The sequence below is a fragment of the Pipra filicauda genome, unplaced genomic scaffold (genome assembly GCF_003945595.2).
Source record: "Pipra filicauda isolate LSUMZ 115617 unplaced genomic scaffold, ASM394559v2 scaffold129_size2064235_pilon, whole genome shotgun sequence".
NCBI lineage: Eukaryota > Metazoa > Chordata > Aves > Passeriformes > Pipridae > Pipra > Pipra filicauda.
In genome coordinates this window covers 568,236-594,008 of record NW_024103762.1, presented here as the reverse complement: position 1 = coordinate 594,008, position 25,773 = coordinate 568,236, and the positions used below count along the sequence as shown (strand labels likewise).

Sequence of the window (25,773 nt, the reverse complement as noted above, 5' to 3'; positions counted from 1 at the left end):
CAAAGGGGCAGAAAATTCCCAAGCTGTGACTTAGCTATTAATGACTGTTGGTAGTTGCAGAATCTAAGAAAGCTTCAGTTGCAGGTGTTTATACCAGCAAACCTAACTCTGGCTCGTGTGTTTGCTTTTCCCGTCTCCAGGAGGAAAATGAAGACGCATTCCAGATAGTGGAGCTGAGGATTTTCTCTAACTGGGGCCACGCAGAGTACACCTGCCTTTATCGGTTCAGAGTGCACGGGAAACCTGCCGAGTAAAGCACACTACAGCTCGTTGTACATTTTGTTCCTAATCTGTATATACCGGAGAGCCTCGAACACTGGAACCTGTAAAGGACGAGGATGCAAGATACACACTGCAGAACTGTTGGTCCTCTGATAAAGGCAGAAGACTGTCAGCAGAAATGTATAAAAAAATCGATTTTTATTTGCTCTAACGCTCAGCTTGTAATTGCCAGTTCGCTTCATGTTTCTGTGTCCATGCTGAGGGAAATAATGCATGCAAACAGCTCTGGTTCATAAAGCCCAGTTGGCAAACAGGTGACACATATTTTATTACAAATGAATGTATAGGGGTTTTTTAAAAGAATAAACCACACTTTCTGCAACTAGGAATCTGTTCTTTTTTAATCCAGGTCTTAACTGCATCCTTCTACTGGCTCGGCACCATGAGCCAAAAACTGTGGTATATTTTGGACACTGACTGTGGCTAAAGGTGTCCTTCAGTTGACCCTTGGTTTTGACCTTTTTGGTGGATCCAAAAGGGCTTCTTTGGTACATGTTGAATATAATGAATACTACTGTCAGGGAAAGCTAACACAACCAAAACCAGTTTAAACACCAGCGACTGAGAATGCTTTACTGTAATTTGTGGCCGTGAATTGCTCTAAAAGTCAGGGATAACTTTCAGTAACTGAAGTTATTTTAAGGTATTTTACCATGGCAACTTGGCCAGTTTGTTCTTTTTTAGTGTTAATTCTGAATCGACCTTGATGTACTGACTGTCTGGATCGGAGCTGATAAACCTGCTAAATTGCTCAGTAAACATTGGTATACAGCAACTGAACAATATTAGTATGTCAAAAGCAATCTCTGTGGGATGAGAATTCCTTAGACTGGTTCATTGTTACACTCCATAAATGTACTGTGAGAATTCAGTGTGTGGAAAACAAGACTGAAGTAATTCTCTCCACGTCACACTTACAAGAGGGACTTGTGCTCAGCGCTGCTGTTGCAAACACACGGGCATTCCTGATCCTCCCCAGAAGCCTTAGTCGGGCGTGAGATGATTAGAGTTGCTCCCACAAGCAACATTTCCATGTAGAACGAGATGAAAACTGCTTATTGCCCCCCTTAGCATTGCTGCTTTTGAAGATCCTTTTCAGAAAAAGATTCCTGAACTTTACTTGTATGCAGAATTTTTATCTTACTGTTCTAGTGCGTTTTGTAGTTACAGAGAACTGTTACCACACGGACCTGCTGACTGGTTTTCTGAATAGAGTTATGTATGTTGCACAACAGTCCTCGAATGTTTAAATACAAAAGTCTCCATGTGAAGAACTGTTTTTTCACTTGACTTAGAGACATAACCTATGGCCTACGCAGAGGAGTAGATGACACATGTACAGGTGTTTTCATACTATAGGTTACATATTTAAAATTAGAATTATCCTGTGTAAATTGAAATTAGGTAGCTGGGGGGGGGGAATATTTTGAATAACACTAACTTATTTTTAAAAAAAGCAAGATAGGACTTTGTGCAATGTATTTTTGTAAATGCTTTTCGAAATGTCTGTTATTCTTTGCTGCCTCCAAACTGACAAGATGCTATTCAGATGTTTAAATAAAGAGTTTTAATTTTTGAAAGTGCATGTAATACTTGAAACAAGAAATAAAGCTTCTTTTCTGTAAATTTTTTTTTTTGATCAGCTGCTTAAATAACTGAGGAAAAAGACTAATTTAAAATTTCTCCCCCCTCCCTGAGCAGGGTCATTGCTCTTGAGTGTTCTGGGTGAGGAGAGAGGGCTTAAGTCGGGCTTTTCCTGGGGCAGGGGCACACAGCTCTGAGGAGCAGCATGTGTTGAGTAGATAAACATCACACTGAAATTCTTGAAGAAAAGCCCAATTTGGTAGTTGCTGGATGACTTTTCATCTGTGTGAAATGTGGGGGGGGGGTCGTTTAATTCCTGTCCCCAGCCTCGCCTCCGTCCCTGAGCCAGAGCAGCGCCCAGCCAGCGTTACTGCCTGCGCTCCATCACCTATTCCTTGATTTTTTTATATGTTCTGCCGTTCCCCGGCGGGTTCAGCGGTGCCGGACCCGCTCCCGGGGGCTCCTTGCTCGCCCTTCCCGGGGCCGTTACCGCTCCCCCCGCCCCCGTGACGCCGCGCGCAGCCGCGTGGAATGAACCTCGCGGGCCGCCGTCCGTGAGGGCGGAAGCCGGGCAGCGAGGGGCCGGCGCTGCGTGCGCATGCGCCCCCCCGCCGCCACCGCCCCTCCCCGTGCTTCGCGCTGATGGCGGCGGCGATCATGGCGGCCGAGCAGGAAGCCGCGAAAGGCGGCGGCGGCAGGAACCGCGGCGGCGTGCAGCGCGTGGAGGGGAAGCTGCGCGCCAGCGTCGAGAAGGGCGACTACTACGAGGCGCACCAAATGTACCGGACGCTGTTCTTCAGGTAGGGCCGGGCCGCGCCGCCCCCCCCGCCCGGCCTTGCAGAGCCTTCCCACGCAGTGGGCTCCGCCGTCGCTCGCCGCGCCCGCGGCCGCTTGCAATTGGCCACCCCTCCTGTCCATCTCGGAGTCCCGCTCCCTGATTGGCCCGCAGGGGGGCGGGGTGGGGCGGGCGCGCGGCGGGGCCCGGGCCGGGCCGGGGAGCGGCGGCCGGAGGGGCCGGAGGGTCCCCCGGGCCGGCCCCGCCCCGGCGGCTCCGAGAGGGGCTTGAGGGAGACCCCGACCCCAGCCCGGCTGAGGGAGCGGCGGGGCCCCTGCCCGGTCCCTGCCCCGGTGACGCGCGGCGGGTGTTGCGTTAAACTGCCCGGAGGTCACGGGCAGCGCGGAATTTAACCCCCCCTTCCCCCCAGTGCCTCTCGGCGGCCCCACGTCCCGGCGAGTTCGAGTGATGGTCCCCCGGCCTTCCCTCGGGGCTCGGCTCGGGGCTCGCCCCTGTCCCGGGCTGCGGGGCCGTCCTGGAGCTGAGCCCTTCGCGGCCCCTGCGCTGCCAGCTCGGCCCAAATGTCAGCGCAGGGGCTGTGTCAGGGTCTCGGGGTTTGAAGGTTGACTTGCTCGGCCGGGACACAGGGCTACTTTGTTACAGGGCACAGCCACCCTGTCAGATAGGGAAAGGGGCAGCTCAGCGTGGCTAAAATCGCCTGCATGGAGGAGTTTTTAAGAGTAAATTCCATCTGATGTAGTATTTGTGTATGTGACGGAGACTAGGTAGAGCAGGCCTGGGCATTTATTCAGAAATGTTGCTGCTGCCTCTTACGTCATAAGGAAATTATTTTTATTGCAAAACTTTTTCAGATTTTATGTTTCACTGCAACTTGCAGTGGTCACACTTTCTCTCATCAGCATTTAAAATATAGGCCCTTGTGTTCAGGGGCACAGAATAAGGTGTTTGTTCCAGGGGCTTCCGTGGTTGGTCCCAGCTTTGTTTTGCTTGTGGCTCTGCTAAGAGAGGTCAGGAGGGAAAATTGCCTTCACAGAATCCATTGGGTTGGAAAAGGCCTCTAAGGTCATCAAGTCTAGTCTTTGACCAGTCATCACCTTGTCAAATAGACCAGAACACTCAGTGCCACATCCAGTTGTTTCTTGAACCCTTCTAGGGACTGCGACTCCACCACCTCCCTGGGCAGCCTCTTCCAATGCTTGTCCACCTTTTCTGTGAAGAAATTTCCACCTTCCTGGTCTTGTGACTCCTGTCCTCAGACCTCATCTGAGTTGGGATAGGAACAGGCCTGTGACAAAGCACAGAAGAATAGCAGCCAGAGAAGAAAGTCCTTGATGCACAGTCCTATTTCTGCTCCCAGTGTTCATCAGACAGCCTGCCCTGCCCTGCCCCCGTGTACCAGCACCATCAAATTAAAGCAGTTCATTCTGCCATGACCCTCTGATGGGATCAGCAAGGCACCATCCAGGCCTTAAGACTTAAATTGTATTTGGGAATAAATCTAAATTTAAGACAAAGCCTGGCCTATTTTATAGTAGGGATTATGTGATGTGGTGTCTGCAGTGGTGCAAAAAGTCTTGGCTCAGCGGGTCACTTCTCCTCCAGTCCTCTGGATGTATTAACTCACATACTTTGCTTAAGCCTCTCTGAATTAATTTGGAATCAAAAATCCTGCCTTTTCAATTTTAAGTGCAAGTGAAAGGAGGTGCTCAATTAATTGAAAAGGTGACATTTGCATGGCTGGGAAAAGGACTTCCTTCTAGGCAAAAAGGTGAAATGTGACTGTGAAACTTGTTTGGAAAGTCACTGCAGCCAGAAGAAAGTGCTGGATACTCTTGTCAGTCCTCTGTAAAATGTGTTAAATATCAGCATTTTTCCAGAGACACGTTAACACAGATTGGGATGACCTCAGCACTGGAATTGTGATTGGGATAGCCAGTGCTTACTCCTTTTAAACACACTGGCCTGTAAAACGTTAGTCTGGTCTGTCAGAGGTTAAACTTGAAATCCTGACTCAGTTTTATACACTGAGATGAATTTGAGGGTGGAGGAGGGGAAGAAGTGGAGGAGGAAAGATTACCATAAGCCTGCCTCCTGCAGAGTTATTATCCCTCCTTGTGATCCACAGAGCAGGTGGAAAACTGCTGTTCCTGCCTGACCCTGAGCTCCTCTGAAGAGAGGAGCACCTGGGCTGGTTGGTGTCACTCCACAAGCTGGCTGGGCTGAACCCTTCTCTCTTCATGATTTGGTGACTGAGTCAAACTTCCAAGTGTAACATCCTTGTGACATCAATTTCTATTTTCCTGACATTGCTAATGATTTTTCTGGTATGAATAATATGTTCCAGGATTTCCATTGTCCTAAATACCATTTAGAGCAGTGCCATCAATATTTATTTTTTATTAAATAGAACTTTTCTTATAAAAGTTCTTTTAAAAAAAACCCCTAACACTTTAAAATGTATTTTATGTTGTGAAACCGTTTTCAGCATCTTTTAGTATCTTCTGTAATAATTCCCAGATTAAGAGCTCCCAAATAGCACTGTGAGTCTGCTGGAAATAGAACTTGTGGAAGTGGATCCACACTGAGTCAAACTCCTAGAAGCAAACCTGGATGTGAGCCCAACTATAAAAACATTGGAGCTGCGGATCCATTTGACTCACATGAGGAACATTCACCGTGGTGGTTGCAAATCCAAATTGTTGAGGATCCTTATTCCAGCACACCACCATTGTGCCATCCATTATTTCAGTTCTGCTACTTTGTATAAGAGACCTTGGGGTTTGTGGGAGCTGCTGAGCAGGATGGGAGGGCTGTCTCCTTCCTTGTTTGTTGTCTGTGTGATGTTACCAGTAGGGCCTGTTCCTGGAGCTGTCACGTGTGACAGGAATCTCAGGCACAGCACAAGAGCTTTGGGATGCATTGCTCCATCCAGTTGTCCCCCTGGTTAGTGTGACACCCCCCATGCCCCCTCTGTCCCACCACCCTGACTGCTTCACCCCAGAGATACCAACCCCTGTGTTACCCCACGGGGACTCTGAGGCTTTGGGTCACCTTGGGGGACCTCTGGGCTGCAGGAGCAGAAGGGCTGCCCTGACCCCCAGGGAATGGAAAGGGGTGACACGGGCACAGCCCAGCCAGGTGTGGCACAGAGGACAAACCAAACACTGCAGGTTCTAAAGCAGCATGGTCATCTTATCTCTGCTGATAGGAGAAAATCAGCTGCTGTTGTTAACTACTGAGAACACAAACTTCTTGAGAAGCAGTTAAGAGAAATGGAATTTGGAAACTATGTCTGCTGCCACACCTAAACTGGGCTTTTATGGGAAATGCTGTGCTTATAATCTAGAGCTTTAGTTACTGGTAGTGATGATGTGCGGGAGGCTGCAATCACAGCTGTGTGGTCAGAGGCTCCTGAGGTTGAGAACAAGTTCTTTCATTCCTCATTTCTTGGTTGACTCTTAAGTAAGGAAGATGGAAGCTGCAGCAGGTGTGTTTTGAAGTGTTATAGTTTGTTTCTTTTAAAGTGTCGTATGGTGAATCTTGCTGGCTGATGTCCCCTGGCAGAGTTGTAATGGTCAGAGAGACTTAAACCAGTGGAAAGGAGACATCAGTGAGGAGAGGGCTGGAGTCACTTGGGCGGTGTGTGAGCTCTCCAGGGGCTGTTCCAAAAATTGTTTCACTGGGATGGCTTCAGTAAAGGCTCCAAAGTCACCTTCTGAGTGGTGTAGTTCAGTGCATTGGCATATTTTACTCAGGTGAACCCCTGGCATCATTGCCTTTTCTTTGTTCCAGCCCAAATCAGATTTGTAGCTCTCAGTTTTCATTCTTGTATCCTTTGCTTTGTTCCATGAAGTCTGCAGCAGAAAACAAATTGCAACTTGCAGTTAAAGCTACATCATTATTGAAACTAACCTGATTTAAAAATAAATTATTTGTTGCCTTTATTTTAAACTTTAGTGATCTTTGAATCCTTTAAGTATAACTAACTTCATGGTAATTTTTATCATGGCTTTGGTATTTTTTCAGGTATATGTCACAAGGAAAACACGCAGAAGCAAGAGAACTTATGTATTCAGGGGCTTTGCTGTTCTTCAGTCATAACCAAGTAAGTCACTGGTTTTGTGTGTGTGGTTTGGGTGGCAGGGGATTGTTATTCCAAGATTTTGAGAGATGAATGGTGAGTTCTGAGGGGTAAATGTTTGGGCTAATTGCTTTGTAATCTTTTGTTTTATCTCTCTGTTGAGCCTTTCTCCACAAAGAAGGATTATGCCAAACTGGAACATGCAGCAGAAGTGTTTGTGAGCATCCAAACAATAACCATGTTTTGCTTTCCTGGAGGCTTCTCTTTTGATGCCATCAAATTACTATAATTTTTTTATAAAGGAGGGCTGAGACTTGATGCTGTGCCTTGGCTGTAGACGTTGATGAAAGTATTAAACCCGCTGCTGCCAAAATTCTGGCTGATGTTTTCTTTTATGTGCTCATATGTTCATCACTGCCAGTGTGTGTCTGTTTTGTAGCAAAACAGTGCTGCTGATCTGTCCATGCTGGTTCTGGAGTCCTTGGAGAAATCGGATGCAAAAGTAGCAGAAGACCTTTTAGGTGAGGTGACCTTTGCACTCGGTTTGATGGTGTTCAGCTGTGCTTTCCCTTCACAGTGACTGTTGTTAATAGTCTTGAAAGCTGCAATCCTGTTTGGATGCATTCCCACATGGCTCAGGGTTACCTTCCCCATAGAAATGGACTGAGGGGAAAGTTTATTAGAGAATAATGGATTCCTGATAACTTTGTGGATGCTTGGAACTAACATCACTGCCTGTCTTAAAGATGTATCTTATAAATGCACTAGAAGCAGCAGATCATGTTATTTCTCTTAATGCTAAATATTTTTGAATCTTATTTTTTCTAGAAAACTTGGCTAAATTGTTTAGTTTAATGGATCCAAATTCTCCTGAACGAGTGGCTTTCGTATCCAGAGCACTAAAATGGTCCAGTGGGGGATCAGGAAAACTTGGACATCCAAAACTACACCAGTTACTAGCTATTACCCTGTGGAAAGGTAAGAAAAATCAACTGGCTTTTTTGTGTTTCCCTTTGAAAATATTGAAAGCAAGATATTATATGAGATCTACTTTGGAAATAATCTGAGGAAGCTGAGATAGAAGTGATTGATTGAGTTCTGCCATTATCTGATTTTTGCAATAAATGGAGCTGTAGCTCTACATTAGTGCAAACCTCAAATCACAACTGCTGTAAGGCTCTCTATAAATGACAGATTGAATCTTTGGACATTGAGGTAGTTTGTGTCATTAGGAGGAAAATTGCTGGGGAGCAAAGCTGTTTTGTCGGTGAGGATTTTTGTTTTTAAATCCTGGATAAACATGACAAAGATTGAAACACTCCACCTGGTATCCAAAACAGTCTCTGGACTGTAAATAAGTACTTTTTGAGAAGTTGGCCAGCAGGCTTATTCCAGAATGAATGCTCTTGCCTTTTATTTATGAGCCATTTTATCACTTGTGATGGGATGTCAGATAAACACAAAATGATCTAAATAATTATTTTAATTGTGGATGATAGCCAGTTTTTAAAGTCTTGTGTTCAAAACATAACAAAGGTGATTGAGAACACTTGAATACATGCCATTTCTTCTGTGGTTACTCATGAGTAACTGTGCAAAATGATTGTTTATTTTACATTTTTCAGTAGCTGCCAAGTGATGACAGTGGTTTCATGTAACAATCCTGACCCCAATAATGGTCAACACTGCAGCTCATCTTCTGTCTGCTTGCCATAGGCAATCCCATAGCTGCTCCCATGGACTTACATTAGCCTGATGGCTGCTGCCAGCCAGAAAGGGAGGATTTTCCTCAGAGCATTTGAGTTAGAAGCTGAGCTACAATTAGGATAAGAAACAGTTGCATTCTGGAAGTAAAAATCTCCATTTTGTAGCTGTCTGCTCACTGTTCTCTTGAAGAGCAAAATGCCTACATTTCCTTAGTCTGTATTTTTTGAGTTTCATCAGAAAAGACTCAGATTTTTAAAACAAAGTTTTCAAATTCCAAGAGTTAGCAGCTCTCGGGTTCTGTCATTGCAGTGATTTTTGCACGATGCTTTGCTTCAAGTTCTAACAAATCATTGCCATTTCTTACACCTTTCTCCTGTATAATTGCTGTTCTGTTCAGCATATGGAAGCAATTTTAATTTTGATAGCGAGAGTGGGCTAAGCTAAAAATAGGAAATCCCTTCTTTCTGTGCACTTAGAAAGAAGGACGCTGAAGGTGCTGTTTGACTTCTTGGTGCACGTGGTCTAATGTGGAATTTCTTGATGAAAGCATGTGAAGTGTCAATATGCAGTTAGATAAAATGATATGACCAAAGTTCAAGCCAGTGGTAGCTGGCATTGAATAAACTGTATTGAATAGCAGTTTTTCAAATGTATTTAAGTTGAAATTTCTTATTATTTCCCTTTATAAGTTGTCTGTAACTTATAAACTTTTTACTTATTGTCTTGTTTATATACCACGTGCGCAGCTGTTGTTCTTTTACCAGCTGATAAAGTGCAAGCCTGATAAATTTTGGTTTTGCACTCAGGTATGATGAACTGATTTCTTAAAAGCCTTTTTCTTTTTTCTTTTTCCAGAGCAAAACTATAGTGAATCTCGGTATCACTTCTTGCACTCCACAGATGGTGAGGGCTGTGCAAATATGCTGGTAGAATACTCGTCGTCCCGCGGATACCGCAGTGAGGTGGACATGTTTGTAGCTCAGGCAGTACTACAGTAGGTGTTAAACTTCTGTGCAAGTATTTTGCTGAGATGACATTGTGTTTTGGGGCCAGTTTAATCAGGATAACTGTAGGTTTAACCATGCATCCTTTTCGAAAGAAACTGTGAAACTGGCCAGAGCTTCTGAAAGTCATTTTGCGTGGTAACAACAGGAGAAAACCATCTGAAAACTGGTGTGTTAAATTGGTCAGGTTGGAGAGGAAAAAAAAAAAACAACCAACGTATTTAGGTTGAAACCTGAAATCCTGTTAATTGCCTGAAGAATTAATGCAATCTGTTTGACCCTGAAAGCACAATTCTTAGCTTTGTTAATACCACTTTATGTCCAGTGAGGGCTTACCTTGATGTTCTTACAAAGACTGGACCTAAGCAGGCTCTGTATTTACCTTTAGCACAGTTCTTGCTCTCAGTCTCATCCTCAGAGACAATTTATCCTGGTCACCCTGGTCCTTGAGCAGCAGCACTATGGCTTTTGGTTTGACAGAGTTGCTGCTGGCTCTCATTTACTTCAGGCATTTCTTTTGTAGGAGGTGGGAATGCAATTATGTGCTTTTGCAGAGCTCATGTAGAATGAAGGTTGACAAAGCCAATTTTACTGTGTTTAATCAGCTGATGGCTTTCTTCAGTCAGGGAAAGCAGCTCATGGAGGAGTCTGAGGAGGAGGTGGAGACAGGACTGTGTGGCAGGGAGTCAGGGAGAGAGTAGGTGTTGGGGGAGAGGGAGGAGGTGCGAGCAAGTTTGTCTCTCTTTTGGCAGCACTGAGCTGTCATATCAGATTTGTCCTCCTTTCCATAGCTGGTTGCTATAGATTGCTGTGATTTTGAGCAGTAGCTCAAATCCTTTATGGAAATCCAGTATAAGCAGGACTCTTAAGCAATTTTATGGGGCTTTGCTTTGAAGGGGGGGAAATTCTGAGCAGAAATTAAGAGTAACAGACTATTTTTTCAGTGTTTACACAGCACTACTACTGCATCCTTTACTGGCCTATATCTCAAATACTGTGCTAAATCCTCTTACATAGCAGTTTATACTCTAATGAAAATAATTGCAGTTCCTTGCCTAGCAGTGAGGCAAAAGAGCCCCAAGCCCTTGCACATGTGAGGGTGCAGAATTAGAGGCCAGCCTGCCATCAAAAATGAGATGGCTTGTGGCAACCTTCCTAGACCCTGCTGACAGCATTTGTCCCACATAAAGGCCCGTTAGGCCAATGGGACTGGCAGAGATTGCCACTTAAATTAACTGGACCTGAACGAAGATTTGATCGGTTTGGGGGATCGATCTGTTGGCTGGGGACAAATGGCTTGGGAGCTCGAAGTGTAGCTTTATTATGAGACTTTTAGGCATGTGTGTTGAACTTATTAATGGTCCTGATGCCAGGTTATTTTGAGGTGGTGTCAAAAGAATGGCAGAGTCATCGGACACTGACAGATACGTACTGAAAGGAGATGTGTTTTGGATTGGATTTAATTCAGTTTTTGCCTCAGCATAGTAATCTCTGGACCAGTAAATGCAATATCATGTTAAATGTAAATTACAGGGTGGCCAGTGTTTCCATGTTTGATTAAATTGATGCTCTCTATTAGTAACCATCCTGTGTACGAGCTGCTTAAATCCTGGTTAAACTCATTCTTTATTATTTAATGTCTGTTATCCCTCCTAACCTACCTATTCCACAGTGTATTCTAGTAGTGATTTTCCCCTTCCTCAGTTGATGGCCAAACCATTCCCAAAGATGTACATCTCTACCAGTTGGGTTTTGCCATCAGTTTAAGCCTGAGATGGCCTCTGTGCACAAATGAAGTAGATTGTTGAGCTTTTGGCTTCCCTTTTTCTTTCTGCGTGTGAAACTGTTTTTCTGCCTTTTGTTTTTAACTTGCCTTGTTCTCTTTCCTTTTTCAGATTTCTCTGCTTAAAAAATAAGACCAGCGCATCAGTTGTTTTTACGACATACACACAGAAACATCCTTCAATAGAGAAGGGCCCACCCTTTGTTCAACCACTGCTAAACTTCATCTGGTTTCTGTTGCTGGCAGTTGATGGGTACAGTCTGATTTCTGTCATGTTGTTCTTGGTTTATTTTTCAGTTGTTACTGAGATTACATTTTTGGTTGTTTCCTTTCTAGAGGAAAACTAACAGTATTTACAGTATTGTGTGAACAGTATCAACCTTCGCTGAAAAGGGATCCCATGTATAATGAGGTGAGTTACTCATAAACAGGATTTAACCTCCTGAATCAGTTAAAAAATAGCTGGTTGTCTCCTGTTTTGTGACTTGTAAATAGAAGTTGGTGATCTACCTTGTGTGGGTGACTGTTGCTCATAGTATTTCCACCAGTAAATGGAATAAATGACATTTTTCTTCATCTTGTGTCGTTTCAGTACCTAGATAGAATAGGACAGCTTTTCTTTGGAGTTCCACCCAAGCAGACCTCATCCTACGGAGGATTGCTAGGTATGGTTGGTTTATAGGGACCACCAGACTTACATAAAACATCTGTGCTGGAAACATAATCTGTTCTAATGAATTTATAGCTCTTTCCATAGCCTGTAGAAACAGTCCCTGCTGTAGAATACAGGATTAATTGGTTGCATGTGATACTAGTTTGGTGGAGTTAGTAGACCTCTCATCTTTGAGAAGGGGAGATGCACGTAAATGACTCTTATGGTTAATTTTTGACATTGTGGTATAACTTCCTAGTGTAAAGAAGAGTCTTACTGGTGTTAAAGCTTAATTTCCTCAGACTTCAGTGGCTGATTTTCCTTAAGTCAAGTCTGGGGCTCTGTTAGAGTTCTAATACTGCCCTTCTACAAGAAATTAAAGGGAATCGAGAATTTCAGCCCTCATTTCCTGGCTCCTGAGTAAAAGGTGAATAAAATTGAATGTTTTCCCTTGAGAACTAAGCTTCTTTGTTTGTAAACTGACTCGAAGCTTTAACTACAAATATCAATTCACTGATACCCAAAGTTTGGTGAAAAACACGAACATCATGTTTTTACCATCTGTAATTTGCTTTCCAGCAATTCTGGCACCTTTAAGTGCATTTGAATTTCTAATGAGTTTTTTACAGGGTGACGCAGGACTGTTGCTGCCTTCTTGAGAGTTTCACTGCTGCTCATGTGATTGGGTGTGTTTTCCCCTCAGGGTGCAAGTGTAGCACATAAATATGTAACTTTGATGGGTTTTTCCAGTGTATTGTTAGAGAAGGAACAGTATCAGTAAACAGCAGCAGTCCTTTGTAGGGCTAACAGTGTGCAGCTTCCCAAATCAATATTCTTAATGGACACCAGTGTGAAAATACTAATGTCTTGCTTCAAAAAACACTCTCCTCTTAGGTTTTTTTTTGGTTGTGTGTTCTTGTTGGGTTTTGTGTGTCTTGGGTTTTTTTTTTTGTTACAGGAATCTGCACCATAGCAGGATGGAAGGAGATCAGTTAAAAGTTTCTGAGATGAGAATGTAAAATTAGCAATTGTAACTGTCCTGTATTTCATTCTAGGAAATCTTTTAAACAGTCTGATGGGAACTGGAGAAGATGATGACACAGAAGATGGTCAGGAAGACAGCAGTCCTATCGAGCTCGACTGAATGTTGTTGTCATTGGGTGCCGTGTAAATCTGATGATTCGATGACTCCAAAGACACTTTTGGAATTTGAATCCTGCGGTTGTTTCTTGGCGCCTAAAAGGGCTCCTCTGGTCTTTTAGAAATGGTTGCTGAAATGTTTATAATGTCGGTCTATATTATTTATGTAAAAAAAAAAAAAAAGAAAGATACCAACAAAAAGTAGCCAAACGAACCAATCGGAGCAGTTGTTAGTGGGTTTCCGATGCAGCGGCTGGTGACTGATTAAAATATAGTCTTCTGCAGTTTCTGATGCAGTATTCCCTTTTGCACAGTAATTCAATAAAGCATAAACATGGGTCTTGTCCTTCATGGCCTGCCCAGTACCGTCTCTGTTATGAGAAAGCCTCCTTGACCTCTGCCCTCTCCAAGGAAGATCTCGAAAGGCAGGGGGAGCAATTGAATAATTTATTTGCGAGGCTGGTGCCAAAAGTACTGCGAGACGAGCCAGGCAGCATAATTTGAGATGCACAGGCAAGAGACATTGATACAAGAACTCGCTTCCACTGCCATGAGTAACATGCACACCCTTCATACTGCCTGTCCCTCTCCCCAGGGTCTGGCTCTGGCCGAGCCCACACATGTGTTTTTAGCTGATACTTCCTGAAAAGCACAAGATTTGAATTGCTCTTGAGTAAAAGCCCATCAGTGGAACGTAGGTAATTGGCTTCCATTTGGCATCTAAAATACCTCCTCTGGCTTGTGGCTCTTCTCCTTTGGAACAGATTCTTTTTCAGTGTAAGTCCATAACAACGTACAGGCGACGGCGTGACAGTGAGTGACACAGTTTGCCATGAGCAGTGTATGTGTTTGAACTGAGCTGTGTGTAAAGAAAAGGGATACTGCAGAACTCCTGGTTCTTTATGATATATTTATTTTTCTTGGGTGATTGATTCATTTAACATTTTCTGTTAAAAAGAATAAATCAATAAATAATGGAGTAACTTCACCCCCAGCAGTAGGCATAGCCATTCTCCGTCTCCTCTGTAATGCAGCACAGTCTGGTGCAGGGAACAGATGAAAGGGTGGGGAAACAATGCTTTATTTTTTCACGATGAAAATAAAAAAGCTTAGATTAATAAACAGCAATCATGCATGGGGGAGGGATTAATACAAATTTATTGACTGTATGAAAAAAAAAAAAGGCATTGACAGGAAGACTTTGTGTTAATTGTGAAGTCTCAAATAAACACTTTATACCAGGATGTGCAATAGTGCTGCTTTCTGGGAGATTTCCATGCAGAGATCTTAGTTTCCTTGCTGTTTTTTCCACTCTGCATTTGACTGTGGGTCATCCAGCCCTCAGTGCTGCAGCTTCACCTTTGTGCAGTGAAGGCGTAATTCTAGGGGGTTATTGGAATGTCTGGAGAAGAGGTGGATTGCTTTGATTTGCAGCAAGTTTAAGGAAGAGCTGCCTACCCAGGATGGTGCTGCAGACATTTAATAAATGATCTGGAATGTCGACAGGTTTAGAACCACATCATTTCATTGCCTTTGGCTGCCAGGAATGGGTGGTGTAAGGTGTCCACAGGTGTCCAGCAGCAGTGTCCCCTCCTGTGTCCTGCATATATGACCCAGTGTGAGGTTACATTTGTGTATATACACACACATATAAACAGCCTTTTGTGTAGATTATAATTAAATAATTGTATGGCATATAATTGATAATATATTATTCTTAATTATACATACACAAAGACCAATCTTTACAGCTAGTTATAAAACATAAGCAATGTGTCCAATCTGTCCTCTCCCTGCTTCTGCCGTGCCTTGGTTGGTAAGTAAGGACAAGTGAGCCTGAGTGTGTGTGCAACATTTATAAATACTTTTAATACAAATTAAATATATCATTAGAGTTGTGCATGTGGATATACTTGTGTTTATATGCAATATATTCCTCTTACATTTATATGTTTATAAATTATATACTTATATAAAAAGCATGCACATGTTTATATAACTACATATTTTATAAAATTGCAATTATAAAAATGTACATAGACAGGTGTATGAAATACATTTAGTTTATATATTTGTAAATTAAATGTATGTATCTGAGTGCTATATATACATGCATGTGTGCATATGAACAGTTCATACATACACACATATATTATACTCTATGTCCTATGCAGTTTATAGTTGTGTCTGTGAATAGTCAAAAACCATTTAAGAATATTTATGTCTATAATCCTAAGAACTAGTATGAGTGTGTATATATATGTATATCCATGTATATATATGTGTATGTGTGTGCATACATACAGGAGTATTACACAGAAAATATATAGAATCTACACTATAAAATACACACATATACACAAATAATATATAAAATAATACACATAACTGTGTGTAGCTTGCATGAAATATATTTACCTGGAATATGTTATGTGCAGCTTCTTCCTCACCAACACCCCACAGAGCAGCCCAGGGTGGGGCAGGTGGTTTTGTGGGTGTCCCACACCCCCAGAGCTCTGCCTGTTCTATGAACCCCACCTCCCTCCCCTGCCCCAGCACCACACGGCCACGGCTCTGACATAATAATAATTTATTGGTTCGAATGACATTTAGTACCACAGTTGTCTTACCAGTGACAGAACGAATGCACACAGCTGATGAGATGCTCTCAGTTACACACACCAACCTAAGGAACGCGTTGGACGGGTCCGTGTCCGGGGCTGGTCCTTTCGCGGACGCCAGAAATTTCATTTTTGGGTAAAAATCCAGCACCTGGTGTGCAGGTCCCAGCCCGCCCGCCCCGACTGCAGGGATTACAGTGCTCAACACCGCGCTGAAACGTCACTTCAAGCAGCTTTTTTTTTTTTTCTTTTTTTTTCTTGGCAGAAAAAGAAAAAAAAATCAACCAAAAAAAAATTTGAGAGAATTATTGGGGAAAAAAGTGCAACCACCAAAGACTGGAGAAGGGACGTGCCTGCTGGGGGTGGGCTGGGACAGGCTTTGATGTGCCTATCAGCAAAACTGCACCTAAAGCTCAACCCCCCCCCCAACTCCATACCAAGCTCCCAAAAGAGTGCAATCCCCCCCCAACCATGACAGAGGAATGACCCAGGGAGCAGAGCACAGGCCTGGGCCCCAAAGCTCTGCTTCCCCAGCATTACCTCATGGGTTCGTGTCTCCCTTGCAGGGCTGCAGGGTTGGGGCAACACTGCTCTGTCCCCATTGAGTCCCCTTCTCCCTGCCCTTCCCTAAGCAGTAATGAGCCTGATGGCACGTGCCCATTTCCTCTATTTCTAAATCCCCTTTGACCCTGTCCAGGTGCAGCATCACCACCCCTCCACAGGGAGGTAATTTACTTATCATTTACCCCAGTGCCATGGGGAGGCCCAGCCGTTTTGCACAGCACCATTTCAGGTGTTTCCAGGCTGCAATTTCCCATCCCACGAGGATGTCACGGCTCGGGGACTTGCAGCCCCCTGGAAAGGGCTGGCAGCCAGCTGGGACTGCGGGGATGCTCAGCTCCAGAGCCCAGGGACCTGCACATGTGGAAAAGCTCCATCTCCCCCTGGAATGAGCCACCAATAGTCTTTGCCATCCTGCTGAATCTGGGTGGGACACCCCTTCCAGTGGGTGTGGGGTGATGGGGGGGGCAAGACCACCTGTCCCATCCCGTGGAGCAGCTACAGAGCTGAATTTCAAGTTGGATCAGCATCTTCTCCAAAGTTCTGCTGCCGTCCTTCTCGGTTTCCAACATGATCAAGTGAATGATGAGGGGAAAGGGAAGTATTATTATTATTATTACTGTTATTATTATTAATTATTATTTTAAACATTTCAAATAAAACCACGTTGTGTTGTAAACAGAAGCTCACTCCTCAGGTCTGCCCAGCCAGTCCCAGCTAAGGTTTATGTTTGAAATGGGCTTCCACTGAAAGGAAAAAGCAGAGAAAATAAAGTTAAAAGCAGGATAAGCACTGGCAGGCAGTGGCAGCCCTGCATAAGCCCCCCCTGCTAATGGTTCTTGTTGTGCTGATGCTCCTTGGCTCCGATTATTCTTATAACTGTACGACTGATCCTTACAGCACCATGGGCATCAAACCAAAGGCAATCAAGAAGGAAGGATACCATCCTCCTCCTCTCAGTGTGAGCCCCTCTCTGCTCAAACAGCCTTTGTATCCTCCCCCGACATCCTTCATGGGCTGCCCCGCTCACATCGTACAGGAGGGAGCGATGTCGCTGCATCCCCAATGCCCCTCCAGCCATCGCATCCTCCAACACTTGGGAAATAGCAGAGCCAAGGCTGACATCCAGCCCCCACCAGGAAACACACCTGCATATTCCTGAGGCAGCATGGGCCGGCTGATGACTTTCTGAAAGGTCGTAATCCACTCCAGCTGGTCGTCCTCTGTCTCGCAGGCGAAGAGGAATTTCCGATCCGGGGTGACGATGGTTATCCCGTGCTGCCAGTGGTTTCCCTGCGTGGACGGTGGGAGCCCTTCCAGCACCTTGTAGCTGTTTTCCTTGCTCCCAATAAAAACTTCCCCTCTAGCAAAGGCATCCTAGGAGACAGCAGAGCAGTCAGGCAGGTGTGAGTGTGAAGGGGGCGCTGGGTCCCAGACAGTTGGGACATGGCTCACCCTGCATCAGTCACAAGTCCCATGAGCCAAACCCCAACAGCACCAGCCACCCCAAGAACCCCTGCTCATCCCCCAGGGGCACCCACAATACAGCACCAACACCAGGGAGCCAAAATCCAGATGCAGAATGCCCAGTGAACAGGGCTTCCAAAGAATTTTTGGTGAGTATCTATGAACAGGGCTACTGCACGCTGGACACCAGGCAGAGCCACCGAGCAGTGACAGCTTCGTGCCCTCTTGGCTCTCCCACCAGCCTGAGCTTCACTGCAGATTATTACTATCATTATTATTATTACTATTATTAAAATTACTAGTATTATTATTGCAGATAATTCCCAACAGGCAGCCCAGGCACCTTCATCTTACCAGGGGATCTTTGAAATACATGAGCCGTCGGTCATCCATGGTGAACCATCGCTTCTTGAATCCCTCTGTTTGCTGAAGAGTCAAAAATGCTGGATTACACACTGAAATAGCACAGCTTCTCTCTTACCAGACATGATCCAGGAGATCCATGATCTCAAGGCACTTGGAGGACCCTGATGGTCTGGGGGAGTTGAGAACAGGCAGCTTCTGTGTCATCAGGAGACACCACAGCCAGGATCTGGGCCAGCTGTACCATGGGGGCTTGCAGGAAGGGGCAGTGAGTTTGTGAAGTGGTTTTGGATTTTTTTTTAGTGTTTGCTCCCAGGTGATAAAAATGTATGGTGTTACAGCTTTGCCTCTCTGGCAAAATATAATACATAAGAAATATTTCATATCCTACCTTTGGCCCCGTTTTCTCCATGTACCCTTCCTTCAGGTAGTTTCTAGAAAGCTTTGGCACCAGCTGGAGCAACCAAAGAGGAGAGAAAAGAGAGCAAGCTCAGGTTGGAGGGGGCTGGGGGGTCACTGGGTGCTGGGCAGGGCTGGGGGGTCACTGGAAGGAAAGCCCACATGGAGCTGGCCCCCAGCCTGAACCCACCCAAGAACCATGAAACATCTCTGAGCACTTCACCAGCACAACCAGCAGCCTCCAGGAGGAGCCCCAGGGCTGCCGGGGCAGCCAGAGAAGGAGCCACCCTGCACCTCAGAGCCGACTGGACCCCTCCCAGGTAATTAGTAGAAGGCAATTAGATTTCAAAATCTATGGTCAAGGAGGTAGCAGGGAGTAATCAACAACAACCAGCACCAGTGACGTTACCAACTGCAACCCCCAGCCCTGGCTGCCAGTGCAGCCTCTGGAATTAAATTAGCAAAGGGTAACACAATTAGCAGCTCCAGCACCCGGAAAACACAGCCAGAGATTCATAAGCCAGGCTGCATTGACCTGCACACAAGAACTCATCCAGAGGCCTGGGTATGGCACTGACATCCTTCTGCTTTCATCTTTTCTACCTTACAGCCTTCGTTTCAGCTTTCTGGTACTACAGCAGCAGAAAGATGCTGACAGCTTCCACACACATGGCAGTGCTGGAGTTACTCACACACACGACTCACGTTGTGAGGGTGAACATGTGTGACTGCACGTGCACATGCTTTCCAAGGCTGGATGCTGGGAGCAGGTGCTGCACGTGGGCTCGACATCCCACCACAGTCATTTCAGCCTGGTAATTGTAAAATGCTCCGAAGGATGGAGCACTCCCCAAGCCTTCCAGCTTGTTAACTAGATGCTAAAAATGAGCAAGAGGGGAAAAGGAAATTAAAAAACCGACCAAAACTGCAGGAGCACTCACATCAACATCGCTGGCTCCAGGGAATGCCACTTGTAAGTAATGGAAACGTGCTGCCCGGATGGCGTTGAACCAGTCCACTATTTCCTAATAAAGAGAAAGAAAAGCACAGTGAGGAACATAGTCTGCACACAAAATAACCTGGTCCTGCTGCATTTTCTCTCTCTGATCGCTGTTCCCAGTGCCAGGGCACAGTGTAGCAGCAGTCCTAAAAAATACAGAATGCAGCAAACGGGCGAAGGATGGGGAACATCTGCCTGCTGTCCTGGGCTGCCAGATGTGCACAGAGCTCTGCAGCAACCAGTGAACACCAAGGGCCTTTTTGCAGAGGGAAGGATTTAAACACATCTCTGAACTGGCAAAACCAGCCCCAAATCAGCATTTGAGATATTGAGCCTGACCTTATAAAATGGCTTGGCACGTGCTGGCTGGTGCAAAAGCAGCCTGACACCCCCGCAGCTCCCTCACTCCCCCTGCCCTCCCAGCCCCTCTGGCAGGACATCTGAGCAATGCCTGAATCCCACCCAAAATCTAGCAACATACTTCAGTGCCTTGCTAAAAGAGCAGGTAAGTATCTCTTTATCTTTGTACCCCACTCTATCAGTTATGTCTGCGAGTCCTTAGAGACAGCCACAGTGACACCGAAGTCCCAGCTCAATTCCCAGAAGCTCTGGCACATCACCAGAAATGGGGTTTGATCAAATTCTTCCCTGTGAGGGTGGTAAGACACTGGCACAGGTTGCCCAGGGAAGCTGTGGCTGCCCCACCCCTGGAAGTGTTCAAGACCATGTTGGATGGGGCAGCCTCCAGTCCCAAAGGGCAGGAGCTTACCCCAGAGTTTCATCTTCTTGCAGCCCTCACTCAGCCAAAGGGACAGACCAATTTCAGGGTAGTCCAAAAAAATTCAGCCAGGTCATTACTGGATGGCAGGAGAGCACATCCTGCCAAACCACTGACACAGTGGAGCTACAGCATGAGACTGGTGACACTTCTCCTTCCACCAGTCCCCTACAGAAACCTCAGCACTTTAAACCCCAAATCCAAAACACAACCCTGACTGCACTCCTCGCAGCTTGGCTAAGCAAACCACCAAAGCCCAGCAAACCACAGACACAGGCATGATGGTGGGATGCAGCTTTCACAGGAAGGAGCTTCTTCCTCTTATTCTGGTTCAAATTGCAGCCAGGAAGGTGCCTGAGAGTGACCTGAATGACACTGTGCTGTGCTTGCACAAGTGGTGCCTGTTCTGCACCACGGGACTTGCACATCCCACCAGGCAGAGTGGAGGATGGAGGGGAGGGTAAATTTGTGAGCAGCCCCAGACCCACGAGCCCTCTTCTTCACATCTCCCTTCAGAGGCATCAGAGCAAGGGATTTGTTTCAATACAAACATGAATATTTGCATTTTATAAAGGATGAGACAGGCAGAACAACAATTCCTCGTTTCTCCTACAATCCAGTTTGCTCCCCTTTGGCGAGTCTTTGGATTAAGTCCCCTCATCTTTCATTGCTCTATCCACCCCATCTCCTTCTCCAGGCACTGAGGAACCTCCCTTAAAGAATCCTCTGCTCCAAGTTGCAAGCAGAGGAATAGCAATTCCTTCCATTTGCATCTTGTTACTTAAAAGACACATTTTGCCACCTTTGTGCTTGGAAGGACATGACAAACATGCTCAAAGCTTGTTCTACATCCTGTACCCCCATTCTTTCCACCCCCTCCCAACAATTCCAGCTGGGTTAGAGCCTGGTGTGCCACAGGCTGGCTCTGGGCAGCATTGACCTCCAGGACCACAACCCAACCCTTCTCATTACTTCTGTGCCCTCACCTTGCCATCTTCATGATAGACAAAGATGTTCCTTGTGCTATTGTCCTTCAAGTAAGTGATCTGCAGTCCATGTGGGTTCCCAATTTTTGCAGGCTGGAAAGTTGCATTTAGGTGTTCAATCTTCATAATTGCTTTGGGTTCTTTTGCCTGGAAAACACAGCTGAGTGAGCAAACACCTGAGAATTGGCTTTCAAACCAGAAAGCAGTTCACTTGGTCAGAAAAAACTCCTGATTGAGGCCATTAGCTAAAAAGACCTGATTCCCAGCCCACAAAACTACCTGGTGATGAGATATCAGAGACTTTGCTTGGGCATCAATGAGTCCTTCCCGCCAGCCTGGAAAAATGCTCTGTTTGGCAAAATTCAGCAGAGATGCAAAAAAATCCTACAGACTGCTAACTAACAGGCCAGGATGCTTTCTGCATCTCCAGCACCCACAGCCAGTTCATCCTTGTCCCAAAAGGTGGAGGATTATCCCCCTTGCCAATATCACACCTGGGTGCTCAGCTGGCAGGGACACCATGTGCATGTCCCCATCCTCTCACATGAGCCACTGGCTGCTGACTCTTCTCCTCCCCTTGCCTTCCAAACTTGGAACTTTCTTTTCAGAGGCACAAATATAATCCTTACAGCCCATCTCTTGGGTGGGTTAGCCCAACAGAGAGCCTGGATCAGGCCCTCTCAGGCACCACCCCAGCTGCAACCTCTGTGGCAGGTACCACCATAGCACTGTTCATCTTCTTACAAAATGTCTTCAGAAGTTTACCATCTTTCAGGATTGCCCTGAGAAGTGAACCAGCAAGTGTGAATAAGACATTCCAACAAATACAGATCAGGCACTTGGTAACACCAGGTTTAGGGCACAGCCAGGGGCCAGCAGAAGGTCGTGTCGTGGTGCCATGGTCCCCAGCACCAGGCAGAACTCTTGAGCTGGCAGAGCTGTTATTGTCACTTTGGGAACTTGGGGACTTGCCATGGACACACAGCTTTCATGGGTGACCACGGAGGGGGAAATCCCAGCACAGAGGACATGTCTAGACAGCGCTGTTCCCACAACAGCTGTGGTCAACAACGAAGCAAAGCAGCTTTAAACTATCAGAGCAGTCAAGAGTGACTGAATGAGGCTGGTGGGACTTTCACTTCTCCCTCAGTAAGGACGGGCTCTCTCCTCTCCATGAGATGCAATTGCACCGTAACAGACCAAGCTGAAGGAGAAGACGGTGCTGTCAAAGCCACAGAGAAGTGAGGGTGGGTGGTCCCTTCCTCTGCAGGTTGTGGCTCATCACGACACCACGACTGCATTAACTACTTGAGAAAACTGTCTGGTGGCTTGTCCTGGGCTGCTCTCAGCTGTGATGTTCAGGGAAGACTCAAAGATCATATAAAACACCTTGTCTCCCCCCAGTATGTGGTGCAGAACAGTGGAGTGTCCATCCATTCATCACAAATGCAATTTTCATGGTTACAGCTCCATTTCTCACTTACAATAATGAAATGTGCTCTGGGGAAAAAGACCAATGTTTCCATACTACTTGACATGGGATCTGAAAAACAGAGAGCTTTCCCTCCAGATTCCATGTCATGCTATGCAAAGGATGATTCAGGCCCCAGTGACCACTGTGAGGTGGTGGTACCTTCATCACAAGCTAACCATCACTATGAAACCCATGTCAGCTGGATGGTGCAAAGCTAGAACTGGCCAGTTGGGGCATCTCACCATGACTGTGGTGGTGGAGCACGAGCAAACCCTACTCAAGAGAGCAGTGAGCTGTACCTGGTGCTTTCGTCCTGGAGCAACTGGGGGTTCAGTGCTTACAGAAACTGCAGAAATAAACTGGTGGCCCAGGAATCCCGTGTTCAGAGATGCTGTCACAGCTGTGATCTGCACAGAGCAAAATCCCAGGTACTCACGTCGTTTTTGTTGAAGTACTTCAGTGCACCTTCTCTCTCCGATAACACGAACTTTCGGCTTAAGAACTGCCCGTTGTCACGTCCTCTCTTCCACAGAAATCCTTCTCGGTACCCTGCAGCAGAAAGGAATGGCCGAGAACCAGGGATAAAATCCTCTATTTATAAAAAGAGTTGGGGTAAAAAAAGAGGAGATGAGCCCTGGCTTCAGAACTAAGCAGACCAAGTGCGTGGCTGTTTTGCTCGAGACACGAATGAAACAGGCCTTCTCCTTCAGCTTTGCCCTTTTCATTCCACCCTTGTTCTTTTCCAACAGCTTGTGCTTCAGATGTCCCTGCTCTGACACTCAATTTAAGATATAATTATACAAAGAGCCCCACTGAAATGGTGTTCCCTTTCTTAGTTTCACCTATTTTCGATTTTTGGTACTGGCTCTCAGGAATGAGGATTTTAAAATTAAAAATTATGTTTTATAACAACTTGCAAACTGTAGCTAAACTACCTTTTTTTTTCCCATATGCCAAATAGCACATTAATGCCTCTCCTTCACCTGCCTGCTACAAGCCAGTGGTGTGCAGAAATTCCTTATTCAGCCTGCTTTTCACTTGTCCATCCTGATACAGATTTGATTTAAACCACTGATGAAAAGATGCAGAAAAAAATCCCTCAACTAGTTCCTCAAAATTGACTTCACAGTTACAAGTGAGATAAAATGTTTCCAGGACGTTAAAACCCAAGCAAGAAAAAATTCACACACAGACTTCTACTGGACTTACGAGATCCTGCACCAAATACTTTCTCCAGTTCCTCAAAGAGACTTTACTCAACATCAGACAAAGTCATCACTGTCTGCCACAAATACAGCCAATGGCCAAGCCTGTGGTGATGCTGAATGCAAGCCTTGCTGAACTGCATGGAAGTGGTGGAAATATTTAAAGCTCTCAGCAGCTTTTCCTTTGTTTCTTTATTCTATACAAGGTATGTGCTGCAGCAGGGCTTGATTTTAAAATGCAGGGCCTCATCCTGCCCCCCTGAACATCAGAGCACGATGGGCACACAGAGCTCAGTTCCCAGAGCAGCTCAGCTCTACAAGTCCTGGCTGTGGGTCTCATCCGTTCACTCATCCTGAGTGTTTCATTATGAACATCTGAATGGCAAAGGATGCTGCAGACATTCCTGGTAAAACTTGTTCCCCACCAAAACACCTTCTTTTGTGATTACTCTTAGCTCTTAAGGGGTGAAGAAAAAATTGTTCTGCATCTCCCCAAAGATGACCTCAAATTATTCCAAATCTGTAAAGTCTACCTAATGGCCACCTGGCAGATGGGCACTGTAACAGCTGCATATATGAAGGAAGGGAAGCCCAAAGAGATTTGGTGAGCTGCCCAGGACAAGGCTGTGAGCCAGTGTTCATGTCAGGCTGGAAACCCTGTTTTCCCTGCCCTTCTTACATAGGGACATTTAATTATTTTGATCTTCTCTTTCTAACATTTTGGGGTAAAACACAGTATCCTTCCACTGCAAGGAAGAACTAAAAAAACCCAACACAACTAAGAGTTATCCCTCACATGGCAGCTCTTCCCAGACAGATTGCCTCAGCAAAAGAGCTCCTGGCTGCTCTGACAAAGCCAGCTGCTGATTTCAGTGTTCTTCAGTACAGATTTCTGCTTGCTTCTTTTCTTTTTTTTTTTCCTTTTTCCCTCCCTCCCTCCCTCCAGGGCTGCATCCTTGGGAGCTGCTCCTCTGCTCTGCCCAAACCTGCTGCCTGCATCCCTGTCAACATCCATCAGTGCAAACCACTGTGAACTGGACTTGAACCCAACATGAACCCAAACAGGTTCCCCAGGCAAACAGTGTGTCAGCAAGACATGTCCTCAGTGTCCTGATCTAAAGGGTTGTGAAAACAACTAGAGAAGGTGCTGAGAAACAAAACTGCAGGAAGCTGAACAGGCAACAGATCTCACACCAGAGGGCATTGGAGTTGGAAACCAAACCCTCTCTTCCTTGTCTCTGTGGGCTGAACCACCTTAGCAATATTTAGAGTTCTCTGGCCACATCCAGATCTTGCTGGGTGGTGAGGCCCTGGCACACATTATCCAGAGAAGCTGTGGATGCCCCATCCCTGGAAGTGCTCAAGGCCAGGCTGGACAGGGCTTGAAACAACCTGTGGAAGGTGTCCCTGCCCAGAGCAGGGGTTGGAACTAGATTTAGGTCCCTTCCAACCCAAACCATTCTGGGACTCTATGAAGGCTGTTCTGCTTGTGTTGAAGCTGAACAACCACTAGCCCTACAACAGCTGCTGGTCACTGGTGTTAGACTGTGCAGCATCATGTCACCAACACTCTCCCAAGGCCCAGAACGAGGAATGCAGCTGCCTGCCATCATCCCATTGATCACCAGCACCCAACTGTGACTGGAGAAAGGACTACCTGCTGCAAAGCACCTACAGCCACTCTTTAGAAATGCCACTCTTGCTTTGCTAACACCGCTGCTGTTTGGATGTCAAGTTCTCTGCATCACTTCAGCTGCCTGCCAAGGAGGAAAATCAACCACTTGCCTTTGCAAGCTGCTCTGGCACAAACCTGTGACACTTGCAAAAAACCCACCAAGCAGTCGTGACAAAGTTAGCCAACAAATGGCATGTAATATGACCTGAAACCAC

At 45.7% G+C, this 25,773-nt stretch overlaps 3 protein-coding genes across 12 annotated transcripts in view; 2 read left to right on the top strand and 1 right to left on the bottom strand.

The window, feature by feature from the left end:
- Window positions 1-1,908, top strand: part of SUN1 (Sad1 and UNC84 domain containing 1) — a 29,283-nt gene extending 27,375 nt beyond the window's left edge. For 5 of the 10 annotated variants that reach the window (XM_039391038.1, XM_039391061.1, XM_039391049.1 and 2 more), the window contains one exon: window positions 141-1,908. In XM_039391038.1, the coding sequence (XP_039246972.1) occupies window positions 141-254 (114 nt within the window). In that variant the 3' untranslated portion in view covers window positions 255-1,908. The remainder of the gene's footprint in view (window positions 1-140) is intronic. The other 5 variants (XM_039391042.1, XM_039391060.1, XM_039391056.1 and 2 more) reach the window with 1 other exon arrangement.
- Window positions 1,909-2,449: 541 nt separating this feature from the next.
- Window positions 2,450-14,273, top strand: GET4 (guided entry of tail-anchored proteins factor 4). The gene is made up of 9 exons (XM_027726222.2): window positions 2,450-2,666; window positions 6,689-6,767; window positions 7,183-7,264; window positions 7,572-7,721; window positions 9,306-9,444; window positions 11,350-11,490; window positions 11,574-11,649; window positions 11,830-11,902; window positions 12,945-14,273. The coding sequence occupies exons 1-9, from the start codon at window positions 2,509-2,511 to the stop codon at window positions 13,031-13,033; spliced, it is 987 nt and encodes a 328-aa protein (XP_027582023.1). The 5' UTR covers window positions 2,450-2,508; the 3' UTR covers window positions 13,034-14,273.
- A 1,329-nt stretch (window positions 14,274-15,602) lies between these two features.
- The window catches only part of ADAP1 (ArfGAP with dual PH domains 1), a 48,701-nt gene continuing 38,530 nt past the window's right edge, over window positions 15,603-25,773 (bottom strand). Inside the window, exons 5-11 of the mRNA XM_027726221.2 lie at window positions 23,115-23,227; window positions 21,205-21,351; window positions 19,382-19,465; window positions 18,433-18,495; window positions 18,033-18,104; window positions 17,360-17,588; window positions 15,603-16,957 (exon numbers count right to left, since the gene is read on the bottom strand). Coding sequence (XP_027582022.1) covers window positions 16,929-16,957; window positions 17,360-17,588; window positions 18,033-18,104; window positions 18,433-18,495; window positions 19,382-19,465; window positions 21,205-21,351; window positions 23,115-23,227 — 737 coding nt within the window. The 3' untranslated portion in view covers window positions 15,603-16,928. The remainder of the gene's footprint in view (window positions 16,958-17,359; window positions 17,589-18,032; window positions 18,105-18,432; window positions 18,496-19,381; window positions 19,466-21,204; window positions 21,352-23,114; window positions 23,228-25,773) is intronic.